General features: G+C 37.5%; 1 protein-coding gene across 1 annotated transcript in view; it reads left to right on the top strand.

The window, feature by feature from the left end:
* Positions 1–11,816, top strand: part of zfhx4 (zinc finger homeobox 4) — a 73,393-nt gene extending 61,577 nt beyond the window's left edge. Inside the window, exons 6-10 of the mRNA XM_084102180.1 lie at positions 944–1,077; positions 1,613–1,813; positions 2,193–2,310; positions 2,458–7,665; positions 8,050–11,816. Coding sequence (XP_083958306.1) covers positions 944–1,077; positions 1,613–1,813; positions 2,193–2,310; positions 2,458–7,665; positions 8,050–9,524 — 7,136 coding nt within the window. The 3' untranslated portion in view covers positions 9,525–11,816. The remainder of the gene's footprint in view (positions 1–943; positions 1,078–1,612; positions 1,814–2,192; positions 2,311–2,457; positions 7,666–8,049) is intronic.
* The last annotated feature ends 13,717 nt before the right edge of the window (positions 11,817–25,533 follow it).

Below are 25,533 nucleotides of genomic sequence, written 5' to 3'. Positions count from 1 at the left end.
TGTCACTTTTTTTGGCAGGCTAATATGTCAGACTCCTGATATATAAGACCACAATAACATAAACAGAATGCCTTGTAATGCCAAGAATTAAAATGCATGAACACGCAGCAGATATTGAAATATACTTAAATAAATACAGAGCAGAAAAAATACTCCTTTTTTCCAACATCTTTTTGCCATCCATTTTCGATGACTGCTTTGCTAAGCTTTGATTCATAAGAGTAATACACACATTTAGCCTAGAGTGACCAGATTAGAGTGAAGAACAGCGAGCAGGGCTTTCTTTGTTCACTGCATATGCAGCGAGAGGATAAATTGCATTGACTGAGGAGGCTGGGACACTGTCTGTATCTGAGGATACAGGGGTAATGAAAGATTTATCACTCTGCGCAGCATACTCTAAATACAACTGGGGGCTGATTTGCTGAATTGAGCTCAGCTAAAATGGAAATAACATGGCAACCCCCTCTAATACAGAGTGTGAGGCATGGATATTCAGGGGGATGTTGGAAATGGTGATTTTGCTGTCTATATCCCCCAAATGAACTGCATAATGGTACCCTGACCTGCAATGCAATAACAATGAATTCGAACCTCTATTTATTTGTGAATATCTTCATTCGGTTGCTTTTGTGAATATAGATTTTTCCTGGATTCTCTAGTATTCATGCTCAAAATCAATACACAATTTGTCTGTGGTGTAATTTAATTTAAATGCTTTTTGAAGATTTTTTTTATTATTATTAATAAAATAATCTGAGTCTCACATAATGTGAGTCGCCCAATAACCTTTTATCAGATCTACATTCCTAACAATAAGCTAATGTTACCCAAATGTGGCGTCTTATAAAAGTAAGGGTCATTGTCATCTGTCAGGAGATTTTTAGCATCAGGAGTCCAGAATAATCTTGTGACAGAAGATATCCTATCTGTTTATTCACAGGAATTAATACACTGTCTAAAGAAACCCTGGGGACTGCTGCAGCAGGGAAGCGGTCGCTTCAGCAGGAGAAAGAAAATGACACTCCAACCAAGAGAGCTAAATCAGCTGAAGAGAAGACGCTGTCTAATGAGCAGGTTAGTTACTCTGATCTGGTTGCAAAAATAGGGCTTAATAACAAGACTGAGCCATCCTTGTGTATAAATTGAATTTCTGGGTTAGATTGTATTCATTCACTTTAAAAAATAAATAAAAATTATATTAAAAAGCATTATCCTGTCTGAATGGTACAGGACTTGCTGAACCATTTCTGAAAGGGCTACATTAAAACAGGTAGTGAGAAGTTGCAGTTTAAACGTACTTCATGTAATGAGAACGAGGCATAGTCTGAAATGGTTCATGTCAACATTCTTTGTAATCTTCTGATTAGAAATTCCAGACATTCATGCTAGTTCATTTACTTACTTACTTACTTGATTAGGTTTTTTAATTAAGTTACGTGAAATGAAAACTTCAGTGAATTAGAGGAAATTTAATTTTATAGACATTTGGAGTTGTACTTGTTTTGTTTGGAATTTGATTTTCTTAAGGCATCATGTTGCAGCAGTACTGTAGTTGTTCGGAGCAGTGCTATAATGTATGGCAATGGTATGATAAACTTTGTCTTTTCAGGTGCAGCAGTGCCCATACTGTAATTACAGTAATAAAGATGCAAACCGTTTACAGCTGCACATCATGTCCCAGCATTCCATGCAGCCAGTTATCAGTTGCCCCTTGTGTCAGGATGTCCTCAGCAACAAGATTCACTTGCAGCTGCATCTCACCCACCTCCATAGCGTGGCTCCAGACTGTGTGGAGAAGTTACTTATGACGGTATGTGCAGCATTCATTTATTTCTTTAAAAAAGAAAAAGAAAAAAAGAAAGAAATACTGAAGCTGTCAGCCTTACTGTCTAGATCATACTCTGACAGTGTTGGCAGGGAATAACTTGAATAAGCATTTCCCAGGCCTAGCGTATTCTCCAAAGAATATGTTTTGAACTGGAAAATTCTCCGCTTATTAATTCACAAAACAGCAGTTTTGAAATCTATCTTTTGGTCCCTGTCCCTGTATCTCTGTGTTTTCAAGCTTAACATTTTGAATAAATGTATTATTTATAAATCTATTATTTATGTTTTTTTGCTTATCTTATGTTGGTTTGATTGTGGTTAAAGCTGTGATATAACATTATTTATATATTTTCTTTCTTCAGGTTGCAGGTCCAGATGTTACAGTGCCCAATTCCTTGCTGTCTGTATCATTACAAGACCAAGTCCCATCTTTGATGGATTCTTCAGCTGTTATCCCTGAGGGATCTGGAAAACCCATGGGTAAGCACATTTATGCTGCCACAGTGTCATCTGAAATGTACGAACCGCATTACAGAGGATTCCTTAGAAAAGTCATAACAATAATCAAATATAATGAAAATTCTTTGGAAGAATTTTTAAATATTTATTTTTTCTGAATTTCAACAGGAAACAGCTCTAAAGATTTGAAAAGCTGCACAGGCCAAGAAAAAAGTGAGGTTGAACTTTCCAATGAGGAACTCAAACCACCAAAGGAGGCTGCTGAGGCCCCTGACTGGAAGAAAGCGAGTGGGCAAGACAGGAAGAGCCCAGACTCCATGCAGGAGCATCTTGGTGATCTTCAGAAGCGCCAGCAGCTCTCAGTCTCTGATCGCCACGTCTACAAATACCGCTGCAACCATTGCAGTCTGGCTTTCAAGACTATGCAGAAGCTTGAAATACATTCCCAGTACCACGCCATCCGTGCAGCCACCATGTGCAGTCTGTGCCAGCGCAGCTTCAGGACATTCCTTGCCCTTCGAAAGCATTTGGAGACTGGTCACCCTGAGCTGAGTGAAGCCGAAGTGCAGCAACTCTGTGGGAACCTGCCCCTAAATGGTGACATAGCTGAGAGTGAAATGCGGGCTCTAGAAGAGGCACAAGCCTTTGAGCATGAGCTAGACAAAGATGAGGAACTTGACCAAGAAGGAAAGGCCAGTCCGACTGGAAGTGACAGCAGCTCCTTGCTTGATGATATGGGCTCCGAGCCAAAGCGGACCTTGCCTTTTAGGAAAGGTCCAAATTTCACCATGGAAAAATTTCTAGACCCCTCACGTCCATACAAATGCACAGTATGCAAAGAGTCTTTCACCCAAAAGAACATTCTCCTTGTTCACTACAATTCTGTCTCACATTTGCATAAGCTAAAGAAAGTTATCCAAGAGGCCTCAAGCCCAGTTCCCCAGGAGACCAGCAACAATGTTGACAACAAACCATACAAATGCAATATCTGTAACGTTGCTTATAGCCAAAGCTCAACCCTGGAGATTCACATGAGGTCTGTACTTCATCAGACAAAAGCACGAACCGCCAAAATGGAGACTAGTACCAGTACTGGGGGTGGTAGCAGCGGAAGTACTTCATCTAAAAGCCCTGTTCCACTTAATCAGGGAAACACTGATTCTGCAAGTGCACCAGTATCCTCTAACAAAGAAAACGCTGTAGATACCAAAGAAGTTACCATAAAACAAACTACTGATCACATCCCTGTGCAGCCCACCTACCCACTAACCCAGTCACCAGCACAGCTTCAGATGCAACTGCAGCATGAGCTCCAGCAGCAAGCTGCATTCTTTCAGCCACAGTTTCTGAACCCAGCTTTCTTCCCGCATTTCCCAATGACACCAGAAGCTCTACTGCAATTCCAGCAGCCCCAGTTCCTCTTCCCATTCTACATCCCTGGTGCTGAATTTAACATCAGCCCTGAGCTTGCATTGCATTCAGCTGCGTTTGGGATGCCTGGTATGACGGGATCATTCCTAGAAGATCTGAAGCAGCAGATGCAGCAACAACATCAGCTGGGCCAACAACAACAGCTTCAGCTCTCTCAGCAGCAAGCTCAACAGCAGGCCTCTCAGTCTCAAATGCAGCAGCAGAAAGCACAGCAGCAGAGTCACAAGCCTAAAACTGAGTCCAACCACTTTAATCTGTCTGAGATTCAAATGTCCAGAGATGCTGAAGAGCACCTAGAAAAGCAGGAGAGCAAAGCAAAGCATGATATAGCTAATGATACTGACAGTGCAAAAGATACAAAAGATTCCAGAAAGCCTAAATTTTCAGAACCTCTTATTCCTCCGCCACGCATTATATCAGGAGCTAGAGGTAATGCTGCTAAAGCATTACTAGAGAACTTTGGCTTTGAATTGGTAATTCAGTACAATGAGAATAGACAGAAAAGCCAGAAAAAGAACAGAGAGGAAGAGTTGACTGACAAACTGGAGTGTGGGCTTTGTGGAAAGTTCTTCTCGAACATGCTTATTCTCAAAAGCCATCAGGAACATGTGCATGGGCAGTTCTTTCCATATGTGGAGCTGGAGAAGTTTGCACAGCAGTACAGGGAGACCTATGACAAGCTGTACCCCATAAACCCAGGATCTCCAGAAACTCCCCCACCACCTCCCCCTCCACCACCTCCTCCCCCTCCTGCCCCAGTGACAGCTGTTCCTGCCACTACATCTGTAGGAAAATCACAGACACCATCTCCATCACCTCTACAAACTTCCCAGCAAGCACCACCTCCTCCACCACCACCACCTCCACCACCAACTGCACCTCCTCAAGTGCAGCTCCCTGTTTCTCTTGACTTGCCAATTTTCCCACCACTGATGATGCAATCAGTGCAGCACCCTGGGCTACCCCCACAGCTTGCACTGCAGCTTCCAACAATGGACTCTTTATCTTCTGACCTCACACAGTTATGTCAACAACAACTGGGACTGGATCCAAACTTCCTGCGGCAGTCTCAGTTCAAGCGTCCTCGCACCAGAATCACAGACGATCAGCTAAAAATCCTCCGTGCTCATTTTGACATCAATAATTCTCCCAACGAAGAACAGATTCAAGAAATGGCAGACAAATCTGGCCTTCCACAGAAAGTCATAAAGCACTGGTTCCGCAATACACTCTTCAAAGAACGTCAAAGAAGCAAAGATTCCCCTTACAATTTCAACATTCCACCCATGACCACACTGGAAGACATCAGACTTGAATCCCAAGTGAACATGCTAGAGTACTACAGAACTGATGCTACGGCAAACAAAAGGTCATCAAGAACACGTTTCACAGATTATCAACTGCGAGTACTCCAAGATTTCTTTGATACCAATGCTTACCCCAAGGATGATGAAATTGAGCAGCTCTCCACGGTGCTCAACCTGCCAACACGAGTGATTGTGGTGTGGTTCCAAAATGCTCGTCAGAAGGCCCGCAAGAGTTATGAGAACCAAACAGATACAAAAGACAGCGAAAAGAAAGAATTAACAAATGAACGATACATCAGGACCAACAACATGCAGTACCAATGTAAGAAATGCAGTGTCATATTCCCCCGAATATTCGACCTCATTACTCACCAGAAGAAGCAGTGCTACAAAGATGAGGACGATGAAGTTGGAGATGAAAACCACTTAGAAGAATTTGCAGAGTTTAATGAGCAGAGTTCAGCAAAGCCAGCAGAGACTGCAAAACCCTCTCTTGTAACAGCAAGTAGCTCTGGTTCCAGCTCTCCCTTAATGCCTTCACCTCGACCTGATGTAGGGAAAACCTCACCCAAACCTGAGCTCCTCCTTGAAAAAACAAAATCGGGAGAGATTGCCCCTTTACAAGCACCCAAGAACCTAAGTGAGTTAAAAACTTCTAAGGCTTCAACCCCACAGCCTCCACCACAAAAAGTACCTCAACCACAAATGTCAAGACCCCATTCCCAGCCCCAGTCTACAGCTGTCTCGTCAAGTCCTCTTTCAATTGCACTGTCTTCTCTTAACAATAGCCTACCGCAACACATGTTACAGTACCACTGCGATCAGTGCAAAATCGCTTTCCCAACAGTAGAGCTGTGGCAGGAGCACCAGCACATGCATTTTCTGGCCGCCCAAAACCAATTTCTACACTCACAGTTTTTAGAAAGGCCACTGGATATGCCCTATATGATCTTTGATCCAAATAACCCTCTTATGACTGGTCAACTTCTTTCTGGAGCCCTATCCCAGATGCCAACTCCAAGCAACTCTGGCCTTGCTGTGAACTCTAACTCTATGAAACGTAAATTAGATGAAAAAGAGGATGGATCTCATGAAAAAGATAACAGTGCAGAAGATCATCACAGAGATAAACGTCTTAGGACTACCATTACTCCAGAGCAACTTGAGATCCTGTATGATAAATACTTACTTGATTCAAACCCAACAAGAAAGATGTTAGATCACATTGCACGGGAAGTTGGCCTGAAGAAAAGAGTTGTCCAAGTATGGTTTCAGAACACCCGAGCCAGAGAAAGGAAAGGACAATTTAGAGCAGTTGGGCCCTCCCAAAGTCATAAAAAGTGTCCATTCTGCAGGGCATTGTTCAAGGCCAAGTCAGCTCTTGATAGTCACATTCGCTCAAGACACTGGCATGAGGCAAAACAGGCAGGCTTTAGTTTGCCCCCAAGTCCAATGATGCCTCAAGATGATGGCTGTCAAAGTCCCCATAAATACACTTTTGCTGACTACCTACAAATACCCACAAAGATTGAGATGAATGAAAGTGAGCCTCCAACTGCTTCTTCCACTCCAGTTAAACCTTCCGAGATGCCACTAAAAAACCTATTGAGCTTATCATCTGTAAAAGCAGAACATAGTGATGAACTTGAGGGGTTTAACATGTGCTCTGCAGAAGCCTCTTTTGATAACAAAATTGACTGCGATGAGACCTCCTCAATTAACACAGCTCTGAGTGATGCTACAACTGGAGATGAGACCAATAATGAGGTTGAGAATCTTACAATAAATGGAAGTGAGAAAATGATTGAGAACAAAAACATAGCACACTCCTCTGATGTAAGTGAGGATAGATTCCCTTTCAGCATGGTTAGCCCATCAAGTTTCTCTGGCAGAGACAGCGACTACTTCAATTCCAGAGATGATGACCTAGATGACAGTGCTGACAGGAGCGAGACTTCAAGTTTGGCTGATCCAAGTTCACCCAGTCCATTTGGAAGTGCTAATCCTTTCAAGTCTGGAAAAGCTGGTGGAGATAGACATGCCCACAAACGTTTTAGAACCCAAATGAGCAATCTACAGCTTAAAGTCCTAAAGGCTTGCTTCAGTGACTACCGCACACCTACTATGCAAGAGTGTGAAATGCTGGGCAATGAAATAGGACTCCCGAAACGTGTTGTGCAAGTCTGGTTCCAAAATGCCCGTGCAAAAGAAAAGAAGTTTAAAATAAACATTGGAAAGCCATTCATGATAAGCCAAGGCTCTCCAGATGGACCGAGGCCTGAGTGTATGTTATGCGGTGTGAAGTATACAGCTAGACTTTCAATTCGTGATCATATCTTCTCGAAACAACACATTGCAAAAGTGCAGGAAACCCTGGGCAACCAGGTTGATCGAGAAAAAGACTATCTTGCACCTACCACTGTCCGCCAGCTTATGGCTCAACAAGAACTTGATCGTTTGAAGAAGGTAACCGATGTACTCAACTTGCCAGCCCAGCAGCAACCTGCAGTGGACAGTAATGCACTTCATGGCCTTAGCCTGCCAACTGCCTACCCAGGAATATCTGGTCTCCCACCAGTGCTTCTCCCTGGTGTCAATGGGCCATCCTCCCTTCCTGGTTTTCCACCAAATACACCTGGTGAGTCAGTATGACAAAAACACAGTGCAGTATCTTAATGAACAGTTAATGCATTAAATGCACTTAGTGCTACTGCCCCATTTGCCTCCTTTGAAGGACTTTGACGTCACTGATTCATAGAGACATTTAATGCATGTATTTACTGTAACAATGTGGAACAATATACTTTGAGTTTGGCTGTGACCCCTAAAGTTCAGTTGCTGTAATGCTTATGCTTATTTTTATTTCCTTCTTTTTATTGTATCCTTCTTTTGATACAGTGCTTGTAACAGTTTTGATCCATAACAGTATATCAGAGGGAGAGCCCCAAAATAATGTCTTGCTAAGTTAAGGAGTGATTCTGCAGTCAAATATTTCAATATTATCTATACTACTGTATTTCAGCTTTAGCGTCTCCTGGTGCTGGCATGCTTGGGTTCCCTACTCCAGCCACCCCTTCTCCTGCCATGTCTCTCAGCAGTACCCCAACCAAGACTCTTCTTCAGACACCTCCCCCTCCTCCTCCTCAGCCCCCTGCACTTCCTCTTCCTCCCACTCCTTTGGCAGCAAATCAGACTGAGCAGCACATAAAAGAATCAGAGAAAGACAAGAAGCTAGAGAAGACCAAGGTGAAAGAAAGAGAAGCCGACACTGCCCGTCCCGAGACCCCAATTGTGAAGAGAAGAGAAAAGCCCTCGCCGACACTTTCAGTGCTAGGAAAATTGGGAAGTGAGGCTCAGATGGACCCGGCACAACTGCAAGCACTTCAGAATGCCATTGCTGGTGACCCAGGCTCCTTCTTAGGGGGACAGTTCTTGCCTTATTTCATCCCTGGCTTTGCATCTTGCTTCTCGCCCCAGCTCCCTGGTGGAGTACAGGGGGGATACTTCCCTCCTCTGTGTGGAATGGAGAACTTATTCCCCTACGGCCCTGCAATGCCGCAGGCTATCGCTGGGCTTTCACCTACTGCCCTGTTGCAGCAGTACCAACAGTACCAGCAGTCCCTCCAGGATTCCTTACAGAAGCAGCAGCAGAAGCAAATTGAAACACAGCAGAAAACGCCCACTATTAAGTCAACAAGTGCACAGAGTAACTCTCTCAAACCAAAAGAGGCTATTGGAACTAAGGATGATAAAGGCTCTTCAACAGAAAGCACAAATGAAGAACCCCAAACGAATACCAAAAGTTCAAGCTTTCCAGATGCGTTTATCGTTCCGTCCATCAAACACGAGTTTATATGCAGAAAGTGCCAGATGATTTTTGCTGATGAAGACTCAGCAGCTCGCCACCAGAAGTCCTTCTGTTACTTTGGACACCCTTTTATTGATCCACAAGAGACAGTGCTTCGCAAGGCCGTAAGCAAGTACAATTGCATAGCCTGCAACGTGTCCGTCAGTGGGAACGAAGCACTTGGCCAACACCTTCAGTCGAGCTTGCACAAAGAGAAAACAATCAAACAAGCAATGAGAAATGCCAAAGAGCATGCTAGATTATTACCTCACTCAGTCTGCTCCCCTTGTCCTAACACCACATCTACCTCGCAGTCTGCAGCTTCTTCTAATAACACCTTGCCTCATCTCTCTCACTTGTCCATGAAGTCCTGGCCAAATATTCTTTTCCAGGCCTCAGCCAGGAAAGCTGCTTCCTGCCCATCTGCTTCTCCTCCTCCCCTTTCCTTGCCTTCAACGGTTACCTCAACTTCGTGCAGCACCTCAGGGGTTCAAACCTCACTACCCACCGAAAGCTGTTCAGACGAGTCTGACAGTGAGTTAAGCCAGAAGCTGGATGACTTAGATAACACGTTGGAAGTCAAGGCTAAGGCAGCGTCCGGCCTAGATGGCAATTTCAGTAGTATCAGAATGGATATGTTCAGTGTGTAGGTGTGAAAACGGATCCCTTGCTTAAACGAAAAAAAAAGACTTTTAACTGCAGTTCCAAAGTTTCTCTAACCCAAAAAATTACAGTACCAAAAGATTGACTCAGGATTGTTTTTCCCATATTGATATGCTGGCAAGAAAATGATTGATTTTTGTTATGGACAGAACTGTTGCAGATGCTTGACTGAGCTTATATTGTATACAAAAACATGGAATAGGAAAACTCTCACAAGTTCTTTTGGAGCTTGATTCAAGCCAAAAATTCTCACGATAGCAAATTGCACCTCAGCTGGATTGATTTCCAAATGCTAGCATGTACTGTATGGGATAATGATCCAGAACTTTCAAAGAGAATTTCTCTTAGTTTAGTTAGGTGTAATTCAGTAGCTTTAAATTCTCAGGTCAGAACATAACATTTCTCATTTGTTGAAACAGCAACGAAGCCTGCTTATAAATGGCTTTTACCAAAACATGTCAAGCTTTATTGGAGGCATTTCCTTGATGTGTGTAGTGTACCAAGAGACAATATAACTGTTACTGGACAACGCGCATATCCTTTTAGTTTGCCCTACGAGAGAGTATGCTTTTACCACTGAGGGAATTTAGAATGGTGAAGTCATGTGTATGCCCCTGTGTTTGCCAGTTTGTATTGCCACAAGCTGTATTTATATACAACACCCTTTTTTCTTGTAGAATATACTAATAATCTGTGCCAACTCTTACCTTCTTTCTTTTACCTCTCATCACACCCTTTTCTGAAGAGGTAATAATTCTAGTTTTGATAGACTCTTCGAAGATTATGTGAATAGGAAATTTTTTCATTTGTGAATTGCTATACTGTTACGGTACTTGCTTGTGTCTGGACTATAGTGCACTTATTTGATTTCATTTTTTTTTTTTTTTTTTTTTGTTATTATTATTTGAGGTAGGCCATTTCTTAATTTAATAGATATCATTTTTCAGTGTTTGTTTGTTTGTTTGTTTGTTTGTTTTAATTATTATTTGTGTGTAGTTCAGCAGCAGATTGGGCCACATTTGTTAGACGTTTCACACCTAACAATCCAGAGACATTTAACAATTGGTGCATCCATGAAAGTAGTACTGTATACTTGAAACTGAAAAAGTGCAAGTTGGACAAAATGTGTTGAAAAAATGGTATGAACATTTGCTTCTTTTAAACAAGAAAGCTGCTTTTAAAAAGGGGGACAAAGCATTTGTTTTATAAAATGAAAATATTTCTTCTTGTACTTCTGTAGGACTGAACACAGTGTTACCCCTATACACTGCCATATAGTGGATAGGCTGTTTCTTCCATTCTACTCTGGGCACTTCTGTTAATGTCATGAACATAGACCATTTCCCATCATATTTAGTGATACTTGGATTACAAAGTATTATCTTATGACGTTATGCTGCTACTGTGTAATGTTTTTGTTTTTACGTTTTTTATCGCTTGCCATAAATTTCAGCTTCCTACTAGACAGAATACTGATTCATCATGAATTACATTGTTTTTCTTTTGTTTTGTTTTCTTTTGTTTTTGGCTGTGTAACTTAAAGAATGTGAATGCTGTCAAGGGTGTTTAATTTTTACGAATCACTTTCTGGTTTGATACAGTTGGACAATGTGATTCATTCCAAAGTAACAGAAGGCTTAATGTATGAAAGTAAAAGGCTCGTGAACAAAGAAAGCTAAGCTGTTGTACATATTCGTAGTTGGCTGTGCATGGTACAAATTTATTAATATGAAGAAATGCAAAAATGTATTGCTTTTGGTATTCCTATTCTGAGATGAACAAGTAGCATGTAATGCAACTGTTTGACAGGTTAAATCAAATCATGCTTAAAAATTGTTTCAAACGATGAAATTAAGTAACATTTCATTTTACTTTTTATTGCTGTACAGGTGTTTTTTTTTTCTGTTAAAGGTAAAATGTCACAGTTTTTAATTCTCTTTTTTGTGGACTTTTTAATGTTCTTATTTGGAATTTTAATATTTTAACGCTTATTTTAATCCTGAAGACACTTTTTGATTGTGTTTCACAAGAGACATCTTGGCCTCCTAAGGTGCAATCCTGCCTCTGTCCAAAATATGAGCGACTGTCCTGATTCCAAAGGCTTTTAGAACTCTGCTTTTGCCTTTCCCTGAATGTGGAACAGCATTTAGAGACTGAGCTGTCAGCTAGCACCGTGCGCTAAGGTGTTAGCCTGGACCAGAATGCTTCCCACACAAAGGACTGGTAAAGCAAAAAAAAACAAAACAAAACAAAATAAAAAAAAACAACAAAAAAAAAAACATAAAAAAAATACAAAAAAACAACAAAAAACAACAACAAAAAAACAAAAACAAAGGATGGTCCAAAAATGTAATTGTACATAAATGTTGCAACTGCACAGCAGCCAAAAAACCTTTCTACGGATGGATAGTGTCAAGCATAGGAGGACAACCTTTTAAAGGTTGATTTTAGGATTGTTCTTCTGGATATCAAAGGGATGATCAAGGCGTAATCATATTCTACACAATACGTACTTTCAACGCCTGGGTAACATAGAAAATGCACCCCAAGGTTTTAATAAAAAAAGATGCCCCTATGGCGAAAACTTTAAATAAACTAAACCAAAAATGTTATTGATGTTTTATATATAGAGAGTAGTCTCATTAGTTTTTGTTACTGTAATGTTTGAGGTCTCAGCTGTACCGTATTACGGTAATAACATGGTTTTGAAACTTTTTTTATTTTGTCACAGACCTGTTGTCATAGTTGAAATGACGTTTATTGTAGATGGTATTTGAACAACTTCTTCTGGAAATAGTTCATCAAGTATGTTTGTTGCTCATTGTTGTGATACATTAAAAACTGTATCTGCAAACCACTTCTGTGCCTGGCGTCACTGTCCTTGTTTCTTTCCATTCACACTGACATCCGTTAAAACTTTACATTTTAGCCGTCAGTATTATTGCATAACATCACAAGTAAAAGACGTAAATTCGAGAAGCCACTCCATTCTTACACTGAGCTCATGCTGCCAATGAGCTAGGAAAGAGGTCACATTATCCCTAAATCCACACTGAGAACATTTTTAATTTCACATGGTATGCCTTTACATGTTATTTGGTTGTAATCTGGCTTTATCCAGATGCAATGGATTATCTCTAGAAGTGTCAATCTCAAGAGCCTTTCTGCAGGTATTTGTCTAAGCTTCTCCCCTGGAAGAGATGATGGATTATTCATCAATCTACCAAGCAGATCAGACTTTGCATACTTTTGTTATAATCACTAGTCATTTTTAAAGCTCGCACACAAAAAGCTTTGGATGATTGTAGTAAATTGCATGTTAACTTGTTTTTAAAACAACTCTCATCAATCTTACTAACTTTTCCCATTCCCATTAGTGGTTTCACTTTATTTTGATGATCCCTTTATCACATTCTGTTGACTATAAGTAATGTTGCACCTACATGTCTACTAACTCTCATTAGAGTGTTCGTAGACTGGTAGGGTTAGAATAAGCTGACATGTTTGCAAAGTTACTTATAGTCAGTAGAATGTCTAGTGAGTTAGCAGATATTAAGCAGAGTCTACTAATACTCTAAAAGTTATATGTAGTTGACAGAATGTTCAAAAGGGACCATCAAAATAAAGTGTTACCCCATTAGTGAAGGCATTTATCCCAGTTTGGACATCTTTGATCAACCTATGAATAGCTTACAACTTACTCAGCACATCCGAATCATTATTTGCATATTTTGCCATATGTATCATTAATTCCCACTAACCTGTGTTGAGGACACTTGGATGTCATTCCTATTATTTTTCCTGTATCTCTCTGCTGCGTATAGCCAGGGTCACACTATTCTGTGATTGGATAGGGTTTGACCTTTGGAAGAACAATAGCAGAAGGCATTTCGGTTCTGCCCTCTCCCCACACCTTCTCTCTATCTTTCCACAGTTGTTTGCTGACATTTAAGACTCAGGGACCGATCCCAGTAGCTCTGTGTGTATCCTGTGCATTGTGATCTTTGTGAATTGTTCCATTGTTTTGCTCTGGAGTGAGAGAGGACATCTGATGTTAATCCACATATTTGAGTCCACTTGTCCTCGTAAAAGCTATTCGGAGCACACTATTGTCACTAAAATACTGTATTGTTAGACATCTGAACGTGTTTAAGATGACTATTGAATAGTATTTAATTTATTAAAATATTTATATCATTGATATTTCTTCAAATAGTTATCACATCAGCCAAACAGACAATTAAATCTGTCCATACGGGATGCCTGGCATCTAATGGTATTTCTTATACAGTCGAAGAGATGATATGCAGCTGATGTGTCGCATGCTAATGTTTATTGACACATTTACGGTTGATATTTTCTCAAGCCATTTGTTGGGTCTGGGGACAGTAAACTGAATAAAAAGTGATTGGATCTTTGTCTCTCTTGCCAATGAAATCCCAAGTGTAGAATACTAATTCCTGTATTTAGTCCCTGAACTCAGGTCTTTCATATTAAACTGATTCAATTATAATTAAATTCTGCACATGGGAATGAATCATTCCTGCACGATTCCTAATTTACTGTAGCAAATATTATATTATCTCAAGAAAATGCATCGTCCCAGAATTTGTGATTTATTTACATTGAAAATAAGCTTAGAAACATAATATAGAATACACATTGGTGCCAAAAACATCTGTTTGTCCATATCTATCTATCTATCTATCTATCTATCTATCTATCTATCTATCTATCTATCTATCTATCTATCTATCTATCTACTTTATCTATCTAGAATCTATCTGTCTATCTATCTATCTACATTATCTATCGTCATTTTTCCAAGTAAGACATGTTCCTTGATCAACATATTTTATTGATTCTGGAGCAACATTCCTGTCCGAAAATCTAACCCTACCCATAACTTGTCCCTCAAATCTGATTGGTTGATTGGAATGTTGTTCCAGGGTCAACGATGTTGATTCAGGAACATGTTGTACTTGGTGAAATCAAGTCCACCCTATCCATCCGTCCATCAATCCTTTTTTGTCCTCTATTTGTTTTCTTGCATGCTTGTTTTTTCATAGATTTCTATATTATGTCCTCCTTTAATCTTTCCTCTTTTTTTAATCTCCTACTCTCAGCAGTGATCACAAGGGCTATTTTAGTTTGTTCTTTGATTCATAAACTAGCTCAGTTCCCTACACCTGTGCTTCATTTACCATGTGCACCTGAGCAGTCCCACCAGATGTGTGTGTTCACATTCGAGGAACAAAATTGCTAATAATTTATGCTGGCCTGACTAGAGGCCTTGTATTAATAGAACATTCCTGCATTTGCGACACAGAGATAGATCAGTTCTCTAATTACAATTTGCATTCATCAGAAGTGCATTTGTGGCTGACTTAAGCAGCTATAAGATGTTAAATTCAAAATATGTATTTTCTAATACATTTTTAGTTATTAAGTCACAAAGAAGCTAAAAGTTAACCATAAGTTTAACCTTTTCTTTTTTAGAAGAAGAATAACAGCAATAGCGAAATAGTGTTCGCAACATGAAGTTATTGTGTTCTCGCAAGGTCGCAAGTTTGAGTCCAAATCTCATTTTACTTTCTCTAGTTAGTCCTGGTTTCCAGAAAACGTCTAAACCTCTCCAAATACATTGTGTCCTCTCGCCTTAATGCAAAAAAGGCCAGATAAAAACAGGATTAAAGCTGATAAGAGAGAACTCATTGAGACTTCAAACTATATATAATATCCCCCCAACAGCACACAGCGGACAAATATGAAGGAAAGCTGAAGAGATAAAAGAATTATTCCATCCTGAGAGTGAAATAAGCTCCTAACATTGCCAATATCCATCCATGTAGGCGATATGCTCAACAAACACGAGTATCTAAGGAATGGGAGAGTAAGGAGACCTGGGAGATGTCTAAATAAGCCAGAGAGCTACACCTCTGAAACAAATGCTCGCAAAAAAGATGCTGTATGGAACCCGCTGGGACTTCCCAGGCAGATTGTTCTGTTATGTTTTCTGATATGCTCAGAAAACCACACCTCCCAGATGGCTTGGGATGAAGGTTGGGAGACACTATTGCTTAAGACAGATAAAACTAGTTGTATGATACCATCCCTCACAGAGAAATGTCTTATTTCCTTCTCCCAAACAAAACAATACTTCTCTGCTGATGTTCAATGCATTTTAGTTGAGGCCATACATCTAAAGAAACACCGTGAATTGTTGAACACCTGAGGCATTGACGATGTTTAAAGAACAGCAAGGCGTTTTTTAGATTTGATATTACAAAAGACACATCTTTTATTTTCTTTTTGTTAGCTTTCTGAATTGTGCATAAAGTTCCAGTTTTTGTTATATAAAATGCCTGTTATGCCTCAGACTGCATGTATTTTCTTCCTCAAAGTTCACTCTTCAGATTGCTGAATAGGAAAGCGGCTTTTCTGACTTTCAGCTTTTATGTTCCTTAAATCAACAAACTGTCGTGGATATTTCAGCTGTGTAAGGGAGGGCAGGCTGAAATAGCAGATGTTTTGTCAAACCCGTCAAACCTTAAGTCTGTTTGAATTACGCAAAATCTGTTCGAGATGCATAGACAGTGAGATGCAAAAACAAATGTCCGTTTTTATATAATCACGAGGACAACAATGTAAACATCCACTAGAGATGAATATTTGCTAATCTTTTTTTTTTTTTTTTTTTTTTTTTTTTACAGTGTTTGTGATGTCATAAAGGTCTGGGTGGTGACTAAAGTGAAATATTACATGAACTTTGTCCTGCTCACTATGATTTAAATGGACAGATAAAAGTTGGTATATTTATATATGCACATTTGTGCTTTAAGCAAATGCATAAACATGAAGTTTATTTGAAGTAAAAGCAAGTGTCGAGTAGTAGTGAACAGTTTTTGAGAGTTAATTCATTAAAATGTCACTTTTGTCACTGATTTATTGACTTTTGAAATCTGTCTTTACTTCTAGGGGATTGTCGAAACTTCTTGAAAGTCTCTTTTGGTCAGAGAGTGTCTGCTAAGAGCATTACTGTAAATATTAATGTAAAGCAGTTTGGATTTGCTTTTCTTCACAATGCCTGCTCGAGGGAAGCAGCAAGGCCAAAACCTAAATCCTTCTCTTAATTTACTTCCAGCGCATGTTCCGCTGGGACCGCCATGAATTGAGGTTGAGACTCTGCATTATACAATATTCATATTTAATTGTTTCTTACACGGGAAACAACACTATGGCAACCGCAGTAAACATGTCATGTTTCATTACTCGTTAAATACAATTTAAAAAGAATTTAAGCAGAGGCCTGAATTTTTATGAGCGCTTGGACGCTTTCAGAAATAGAGCTGACATTATGAGTGAATGATGTAAAGGTGATCAGGGGTTCTTTTTTAACCGCAGCCAGTCTTTCTTTGTTCTATTAAACAGAAACTATATTCATTTATTCATTAACCATTTCAGTTGTTTCAGACTCTTGGTGATAATATATATATATATATATACAGTACCAGTCAAAATTTTGGAAGCATTACTATTTTTTATGTTTTTGAAAGAAGTCTCTTATGCTCAAGCCTGTATTTCTTTGAAAAAAAAAAAAACAGTAATATTGTAAGATATTCATATAATTTAAAATAATGGTTGTCTATTTTAATATAGTTTAAAATATAATTTATTTCTGTGATGCAAAGCTGAATTTTCATCAGACGTTACTCCAGTCTTCAGTGTCGCATGATCCTTCAGAAATCATTCTAATATGCTGATTTATTATTAATGTTGGAAACAGTTATGCTGCTTAATATATATTTTTTTATAACCTGTGATACTGTTTTTAGGATTCTTTGATGAATAATAATAATAAAAAAGAACAGCATTTATAAATAGAAATCTTTTGTAACAATATACACTACCGTTAAAAAGTTTGGGATCAGTAATTTTTTTCTTTCTTTTTTTGAAAGAAATTAATACTTTTATACAGCAAGGATGTGTTAAATTAAAAAAAAAAGTGATAGTAAAGATTTATATTGTTAGAAATTATTTGTATTTTGAATCAATTGTTCTTTTTAACTTTTTATTCATCAATGAATCCTGAAAAAGTATCACAGGTTCCACAAAAATATTAAGCTGCACAACTGTTTCCAACATTGATAATAACAGAGTATCAAATCAGCATATTAGAAAGAATGATTTCTAAAGGATCATGTGACACTGAAGACTGGAGTAATGATGCTGAAAATGAAGCTTTGCATCACAGGAATAAATTATATTTTAAAGTATATTCAAATAGAAAACAGTTATTTTAAATATGAAATGAAAGCTTATTACAAAAATGTCCATCATTTAGAATCTACATATTTGTTTATGATGATGCAGCTGAGAGATGGTTATGTTGTAAATTAGCATAAATATATAAAATAAATAAATACACATGTATAAATAAAATAAATACACACATCTTTTTTTTAAAATGACAGTATGTTGTTAGTCTGTCAGTGTCACAGGTCAACAATATATTTATGATTGCTTGTTTGTTTTAATCATTTAAATGACTTACTAAAAGATGTTTACAGTAGATAGTCTGAAACCAACATTCTATCTCCGCCATTCATTGTACAACACAAAACATATCCGTGTTATGCATATTCGAACTCTGAATATCAGAGTCCTGCATGCCTGTTGCAGATTTCTTCTGGTGCAACATTATTCATTTATTCATTGCAAAGATGTTGAACAAGAGGCCAGCCATTGTATTCTCCGAGAGCGGTTGTGTGTTTTGGCAGTCCCTGTCTGAGTCCTCCCTGCATACTTACAAAGAGCACAGCCATATGTAAATTACAAAAGCAGTGGATCGCACGCCTGTGCTACACAAAAGACCCTCTCATTTCCAAACATGGGACTTGGATTACATGCATTTTGCCCTCTAACCTGTTTACCACTCAAAAGGTTTATCAGATCTGAGAAGGGGAAATCACAGGTCAGAGCTCAAATGATGACATTAAGGACCTTTATTCAAGCATAAATGCAGACAGTATTTGCATTTCCCCCATAATATGTATATTTGGTTATTGTCACAATCTTTGTCAAACATTAACAATTAAACTTTCATTATTTGGTGTTACTTTAATATAAAATACACATTTAAAAAAAACATGTTATAACCACAAATAGTTTGTCCTGGAATCGGTCAATCGGTGAAGTCCCCCTGTGGTGAAAATCAAGTTTTTATGTTGTTTATATGCATATGTGGTGTTTTTAATATGCTTTAAGACAAACCATGCAAAAATTCATAAGTCAACATCATTGCTGAGTATTTTCTCCTTAAAACTGCAGTGATCCAAAGACAGTCTCAAAAACGCGGTTTGAAATCGCTGGTGTTTCTGATGTCACAAACTACCTTGTAACCAATCAGGTCAAGGTGTGATCATCAGCGAGTGGATCTCTGAGCTGGTGTGAGTGAGTGGAGGCGGGGCTAATTTGCATATTCATAGAACCGCGTATACTAAATGAAGCAAGGGTGAAGAGTTACATTCAAGCTATTTTAAAGCATGAAAAAAAATACACTCGTTAGGCTGTCTGTGGCCCGGCCTGATCATGTAGACATCAAGCCAACACATTCGCCACTGATCGCCATAACAACCCTTCACAAAACCCTAAAATCTTTTCCAGTTTGCATCATCTTCATTATTTTCTTCTCTCTCTGTGTGTGTGTGTGTGTGTGTGTGTGTGTGTTACAGCTCCAGCAGAATGCACACTTTAGATGACACAACTGCACATCTTACATAAGCAAACAACATTCCTTGTTTGTTTAATCAAATGTCAGACTTGATTTATATATATATAAATATATATATATATATATAATTGTGTGTGTGTGTGTGTATTAAAATATATAAAATTAATATACAAATAAATAAAATTCAACAAATATTCTTTGTTTTTGAAAAAAGTCTATTTTTTATTCCTATTTTTTTTTATAGGAACTGATTACATATTTATTTAAAAATATAATTTATTACTGAGATGGCCAAGCTGAATTTTCAGCATCATTACTTCAGCCTTGTCACATGATCCTTCAGAAATCATTCTAATATGCTGATTTGGTGCATACGGCGTTACCAACAGAGTTCAACAGAACTTGCGAGCATATAGTTGGCCAACAATGCTTTTGGGAAACAAACCCCATTGATTCAGAATTAGTATGAATAAATGTTTCCTTTATTTTGGCCCATCTCAAGGACACAGAGCCCAGTCCATCTCTGGAGAGTTACTTTTTTTCTGGTGACCTGAGACTCTGCCTGGTGCAGTTGTTCAATGAAAAACATACCTGGTTCTTTCCTCATTTCTGCTATTGCCATATTCAAATATTCATTGTCAGGACTACCTGGTGTCAACGAGAGGATATCATATAATTGTACTACTTCGTCTTGCTCAGCTACTTCACCAACGCTGCATCACCATTGAATAGGTGAGAATAACTATTAAAATGCTAAATTAGACGTCCAACCGTCTCATGGTGAAGTTGGGTCTTTGTGATGAAGCACCCGACCCCCCCCAGAGCTGAGATTCACAAATGGCCTCTTGCAGGAAAGATGGTGTGGCGTTGTGGGCTTGGGTGGGTGGACGCTTATAAATCACCAATGGGTAAAGGGTTTTTAATGCAGCACTCTGCGCTCGCTGCCTCCATTTTCTGTCACAGCACAGTAAAAGATGAGAGGCCCGGGGGGAATACCAGCCCCCAAGATGCTCTGAGCGGGGCTGTAGGTCATGCTGTGTGCCTCTCAATGGATAAATACATAAATACATGCAGCGATGCAACACTAACACCGCTGTGAGATAGAAATGCATGCACAAAAATATGTTTCAGTAAGATTTTTGAGCAACCATCAACATCAGACGCTTTGTGCTGGATAGAAAGCATTATTTTTATATGTATATATTTGTAAATGATAATTTATATTGTACATATATATATATATATATATATATATATATATATATATATATATATATATATATGAAACCTTATTACAAAAATGTCCACCATTTAAAATCTGCATGTTTATAATTTATTCATCTTGATAAGATGGATAAAAAGATGATGATAGATAGATAGATAGATAGATAGATAGATAGATAGATAGATAGATAGATAGATAGATAGATAGATAGATAGATAGATAGATAGATGTTTGTAATATTCTTATATTGTATATATAAATATATATATATATATATATATATATATATATATATATATATATATATATATATATATATATATATATATATACACACCAGTAGTTTCATGATGAAAGCTTATTACAAAAATGTCCATTCATTTCAAATCTACATATTTATAATTTGTTCATGATTAGATAGATGGATGGATGGACAGTTGTAATATTCTTGCATAAATGTACCTATATATATATATATATATATATATATATATATATATATATATATATATATATATATATATATACCAGTAGTTTCATGATGAAAGGTTATAAAAAAAACCCCATTATTTAAAATCTACATATTTATAATTTGTTCATGATGATGAGGTTCTGTTTAGTGTATGAGGTTCACTAAATCTGTTTAGTGTATGATGTTTATTCAAACTGAACAAATAACACGCAGATGCCTAAAAAATCCAGCATCTGTTTTTAACAAAATAGAATGTGTTTCAGGAGGAATAATTCTGCCTTTTCAAATGTTTGAGCAGAAAAGATAATGCACGATTGGAAATTGCTGCGGAGCCACAGCTGTTGTGAATGCAAAGCAATCAGCCGGGGCATATAGAGGGCAGTCCGTCCTCATACAAGTGTAGTGTCACCAGTCTTTTAAGAACAAGTCCCTGCTTTCAGACTGAAAGATATCTTAGAGTTGACTTTCATTTGGGTGGGTTGACAATGACCTCTTTGGTGGAGGGAAAAGCATGGAAAGGTATGTCTTTTCAGCACGAAAATGTGTGGAATTTTCTAATCATGTATACGAGCTTTGTTTCACAAAAGCTTTAAAAAATAAATAAATAAAAAAGTTCAGTAAATAATGCAGGCAAATTGTATACAGCGACAGCAAAGCAGGAGAAAGTTATTGCTGTAAAAAGAAATGATAACATGCATGAAAATCAATTTCCCTTCTACTCCTGCTGATCAGTATTTCCATGTTTCGAGGGGAATTTGCAAACAGAACAAAAAATTCTGTTGCTGAGGTTAATCTTCACAGACACGTCTGGTTCTGTGATTTCCAGCTGGAGTTCACAGACAGACACCTTTTGCAGTATGGTTTCCATGGGAACGGGGGGGAAATGATTTTCCTGGCCAGCTGTATTGAAATGAACATCTGTATGCTGTATGTTTTCATCACCTTTGATTTGCACATTAGAGGTTTCAGCCTATTTTCAGCAAGCATCTAAACTATAATGTGCGCCCCTCTTCTCTGCCACTGTCATGTTGCATCTGAATATGCTTTATTCTGTATGCATGTATCTATATGTATATGTATATATCCCCCCAAAAAAGTATTTCAAATAAATGCTGTTATTTTGAACTTTCCATTCACAAAGATACCTGAGAGAAAAGAAACTCTTCAACAATGATAATAATTATAAATGTTTTCTGAGCATCAAATCAGTTTATTAGAATGATTTCTGAAGGATCATGTGACTCTTAAGACTGGAGTAATGATGCTGAAAATTCAGCTTTGCCATCATGGGTATTAATTACATTATAAAATATATTAAAATAGAAAAGTTATTTTAAATTGTTATAATATTTCACAATATTAAAGTTTTACTGTATTGAAAATACAGTAGGCTACATAAAATCAAAAATATTGCTATATCCCAATATGCTGAAATGCAGTCTTTTATATTACCAGATAACTGTCTGGAAAGAGAAGGTATCATTCTACCCTGAATCCCTGTAAAATTCCCTTGAGATGGGATGACTGTCACTAGGGCACAAGTTAAACATCTTTAGATGGCCGCACGCTACATTCTTCCATGTGCAAGGTTTCAATCAAACTTGCTATTTGATTATCAAAACTTTCAAAGCACTTTCGATTTGTCTTAAGCCGCAGGAAATTCAAGGGGACATCTGGAAGGATGTCTGCAGATTATTTGCAATTTTGTATGTAGTAGACATCAATGAGAGGCCTGCTCAGACTTTGGCTAGAACCCACCTCACCTCAGGCTCATTACAGCGCAGACTGGCCCATAATCCCCCTTAATTCCTCGTTGTCGTTCATTCTCTCTTTAAGCCACACTAGTCCGGCACAGCCAATGAACGGAGGGCCTGTGGAGGCACACAGGTATTGGCTTTTCCTTCCAGGCATGCAGTCTGTCTTTGTAGTTCTCCACAGGAGTCAGAGAGGCTATCACTTACCGTGCCAAACTCATTCCCTCCACCTCAGACGTTACCAGCAGATAATGTCAGTGGCAGACTTGCATTCATTAGCATCAACCTGGAATTGAGAGGCCCTGTGAGAAAGATTGAGAAGATTGAGCTTGTCCGTTAAAGGGCCTTTCTTTAACTCTAGGCACTCATGTTTTATAAAACTCACAACTTTTTCTTTTATATTGGAAACCATACCTTTATTTTATTGTATTAATTGCTGGTCTGCTGGTTTTCACATACCTTATATAGCCTATATAAACTTTGTTGCCCTCCTTCCCCTGTCCGAGGCTTAAAAAAAATTAAAAAAAAAAAGAAAGAAAAATCATAGAAAATATATTTACAATCTAAACATAATCTAATCTAAAAAAAGATGAATAATTTCAAATTTTTGTCAAAATGATCAATAGAAAAAGTTATTTCATTTGGGAAAATTGGGAATGTATTATTTGTTCGGTCACACTTTACAATAAGGTTTTATTTGTTAACATTAGTAAATGTATTAGCTAACATGAACTAACCATGAGCAATACATTTGTTACTGTATTTGTTAATCTTTGTTATTACACTGTTCTGTGGAATTCTGTGATTCTGACTGGTCAATCGTGCCATCCAGCGGTATAACAACCGGCTGGATGTACATTCTCCCTTACTCAACGTTAGTTAATACAAATCCAGCTGTTTATTGTTTGTTCATGTTAGTTCACAGTGCATTAACTAATATTAACAAATACAACTTTTGATTTTAATAATGTATTAGTAAATGTTGAACTTAACATTAACAAAGATTTATAAATGCTGTAGAAGTGCAGTTCATTATTAGTTCATGTTAACTAATGTACCTTTATTGTAAAGTGTTACCATTTTATCATAGTATATATTTTCATTTCTCATGGTCCATAAGGCCAAAAAACACTGTCCACATGCAGGCTTTATGGTAATAAATCAATGCATTTTAAGCAATTATGTATATAAATATATCCTGCAATGTGTTTGGAAGTTTGACTGTAGCGAGAAACTGGGTCAATTATAGTAAGAGATACCGATCGCTGTTTGTTCCGCTGGTCCGAAGCGAACCGTTTATGTTGAGAAATCAGTGGGTGTCAAGAAATCTATCTTTTTTTTAGTCTCATTGATTCCCCATATTCCCGGTTTAGAGTGCAAATGCCCTTCCAACAGTGAAGAAACACAGATAATTGGCCACCGTTGACAAGTTTGTCCGGTAGCTGTGCTAGATTTGCTTTTTAACCATGAACTTTAGGTGATAACATTTAGTTAGGAGTCTAGAGCGGATAGCAACACATGGCAATGAACTGCTTGAAGTATTTTATCTCAGATGTTTTATTTGTTTTAATGACTTTTGCCTTTCACAGACTAGCACACACAAAAACAAACTCCAAAACAGTCGCTGTATTTAAACCCACATATAAAATAGAATACGTCTGTTGGTATGCTATATACTACTATTTAATTTGGCAAAGAATAGCAGCAAAGGGTAAGTACAAGCATTACGGTCTAAAATAGAGCTCTTTAAATTCAAACCTGTTAATCAGAGAACTCAATGCCTGACATCAAAGGATCAAGAATGTGTTGATTGTAATGAGCAGGATCACTCATCAAAGTGTGAAACTGGCCTTGTCTACTGTAACACCCAACATGTGTAAAAAAAAAAAAAAAATGTGGGCAATTGCCAAAGTAAATGATGTCAAAGCCTGCAGATTTTATTGCTGATTGGAGACAGTGCAACCCTGAGTGTAAATGAGATTTGGAGAAGATAAAGTGCAAAATGAGGGCCGACTTTTTAGATGTTGTTTTTTGCATTTCTTTGCAAAACTTTGTAAAATACACTATATATAAAAAAATTAGGGCTGTGCATCGATTAATCGCATCCAAAATAAAAGTTTGTTTACATATTATGTGTACTGTGTGTAATTATTTTGTATATATAAATACACACATATGCATGTATATAAGAAATATTTGCATGTATATACTGTATATATATTTATACAATTTATATTATATATATATATTAATAAAAAAAATTCTTATATACATGTATGTGTGTGTATTTATTTATATATATATATATATATATATATATATATATATATATATATATATATATATATATAATATTATACACAGTACACATACATATATTATGTACACAAACTTTTATTTTGGATGCGATTAATCGTTGCACAGCCCTAATTTTTTTTATATATAGTGTATTTTACAAAGGTTTTCAAACAGATGAACATCTTCACAGTGAGTTAAATGCAAAAAAAAAAATGCTTTAATTAATCGTTGCACAGCCCTAAAAAAATAAAATAACATATATATATATATATATATATATGATATTGCTTGGAAAAAATATCTATCTATACATCAAATATATTAATAGTTTAACAACAATCTAATCTCATTTGTTGCAACTACATCAATATACAATACAATAACCTATCATGTCTGGTATGAAGTGTTTTACAAGATTATATTTGGATGCTTTTGAAGTCATTATACAAATGTATTTTGAAGGACAGATGTTCTCTGGACCCGATCTATGTGAAAAACACCAGAACCATGTGTT

This window comes from Abramis brama, assembly GCF_963993115.1.
Source record: "Abramis brama genome assembly, chromosome: 24".
NCBI lineage: Eukaryota > Metazoa > Chordata > Actinopteri > Cypriniformes > Leuciscidae > Abramis > Abramis brama.
Note: the sequence above shows the minus strand (reverse complement) of the source record. Positions and strands in the feature narration are given on the sequence as shown.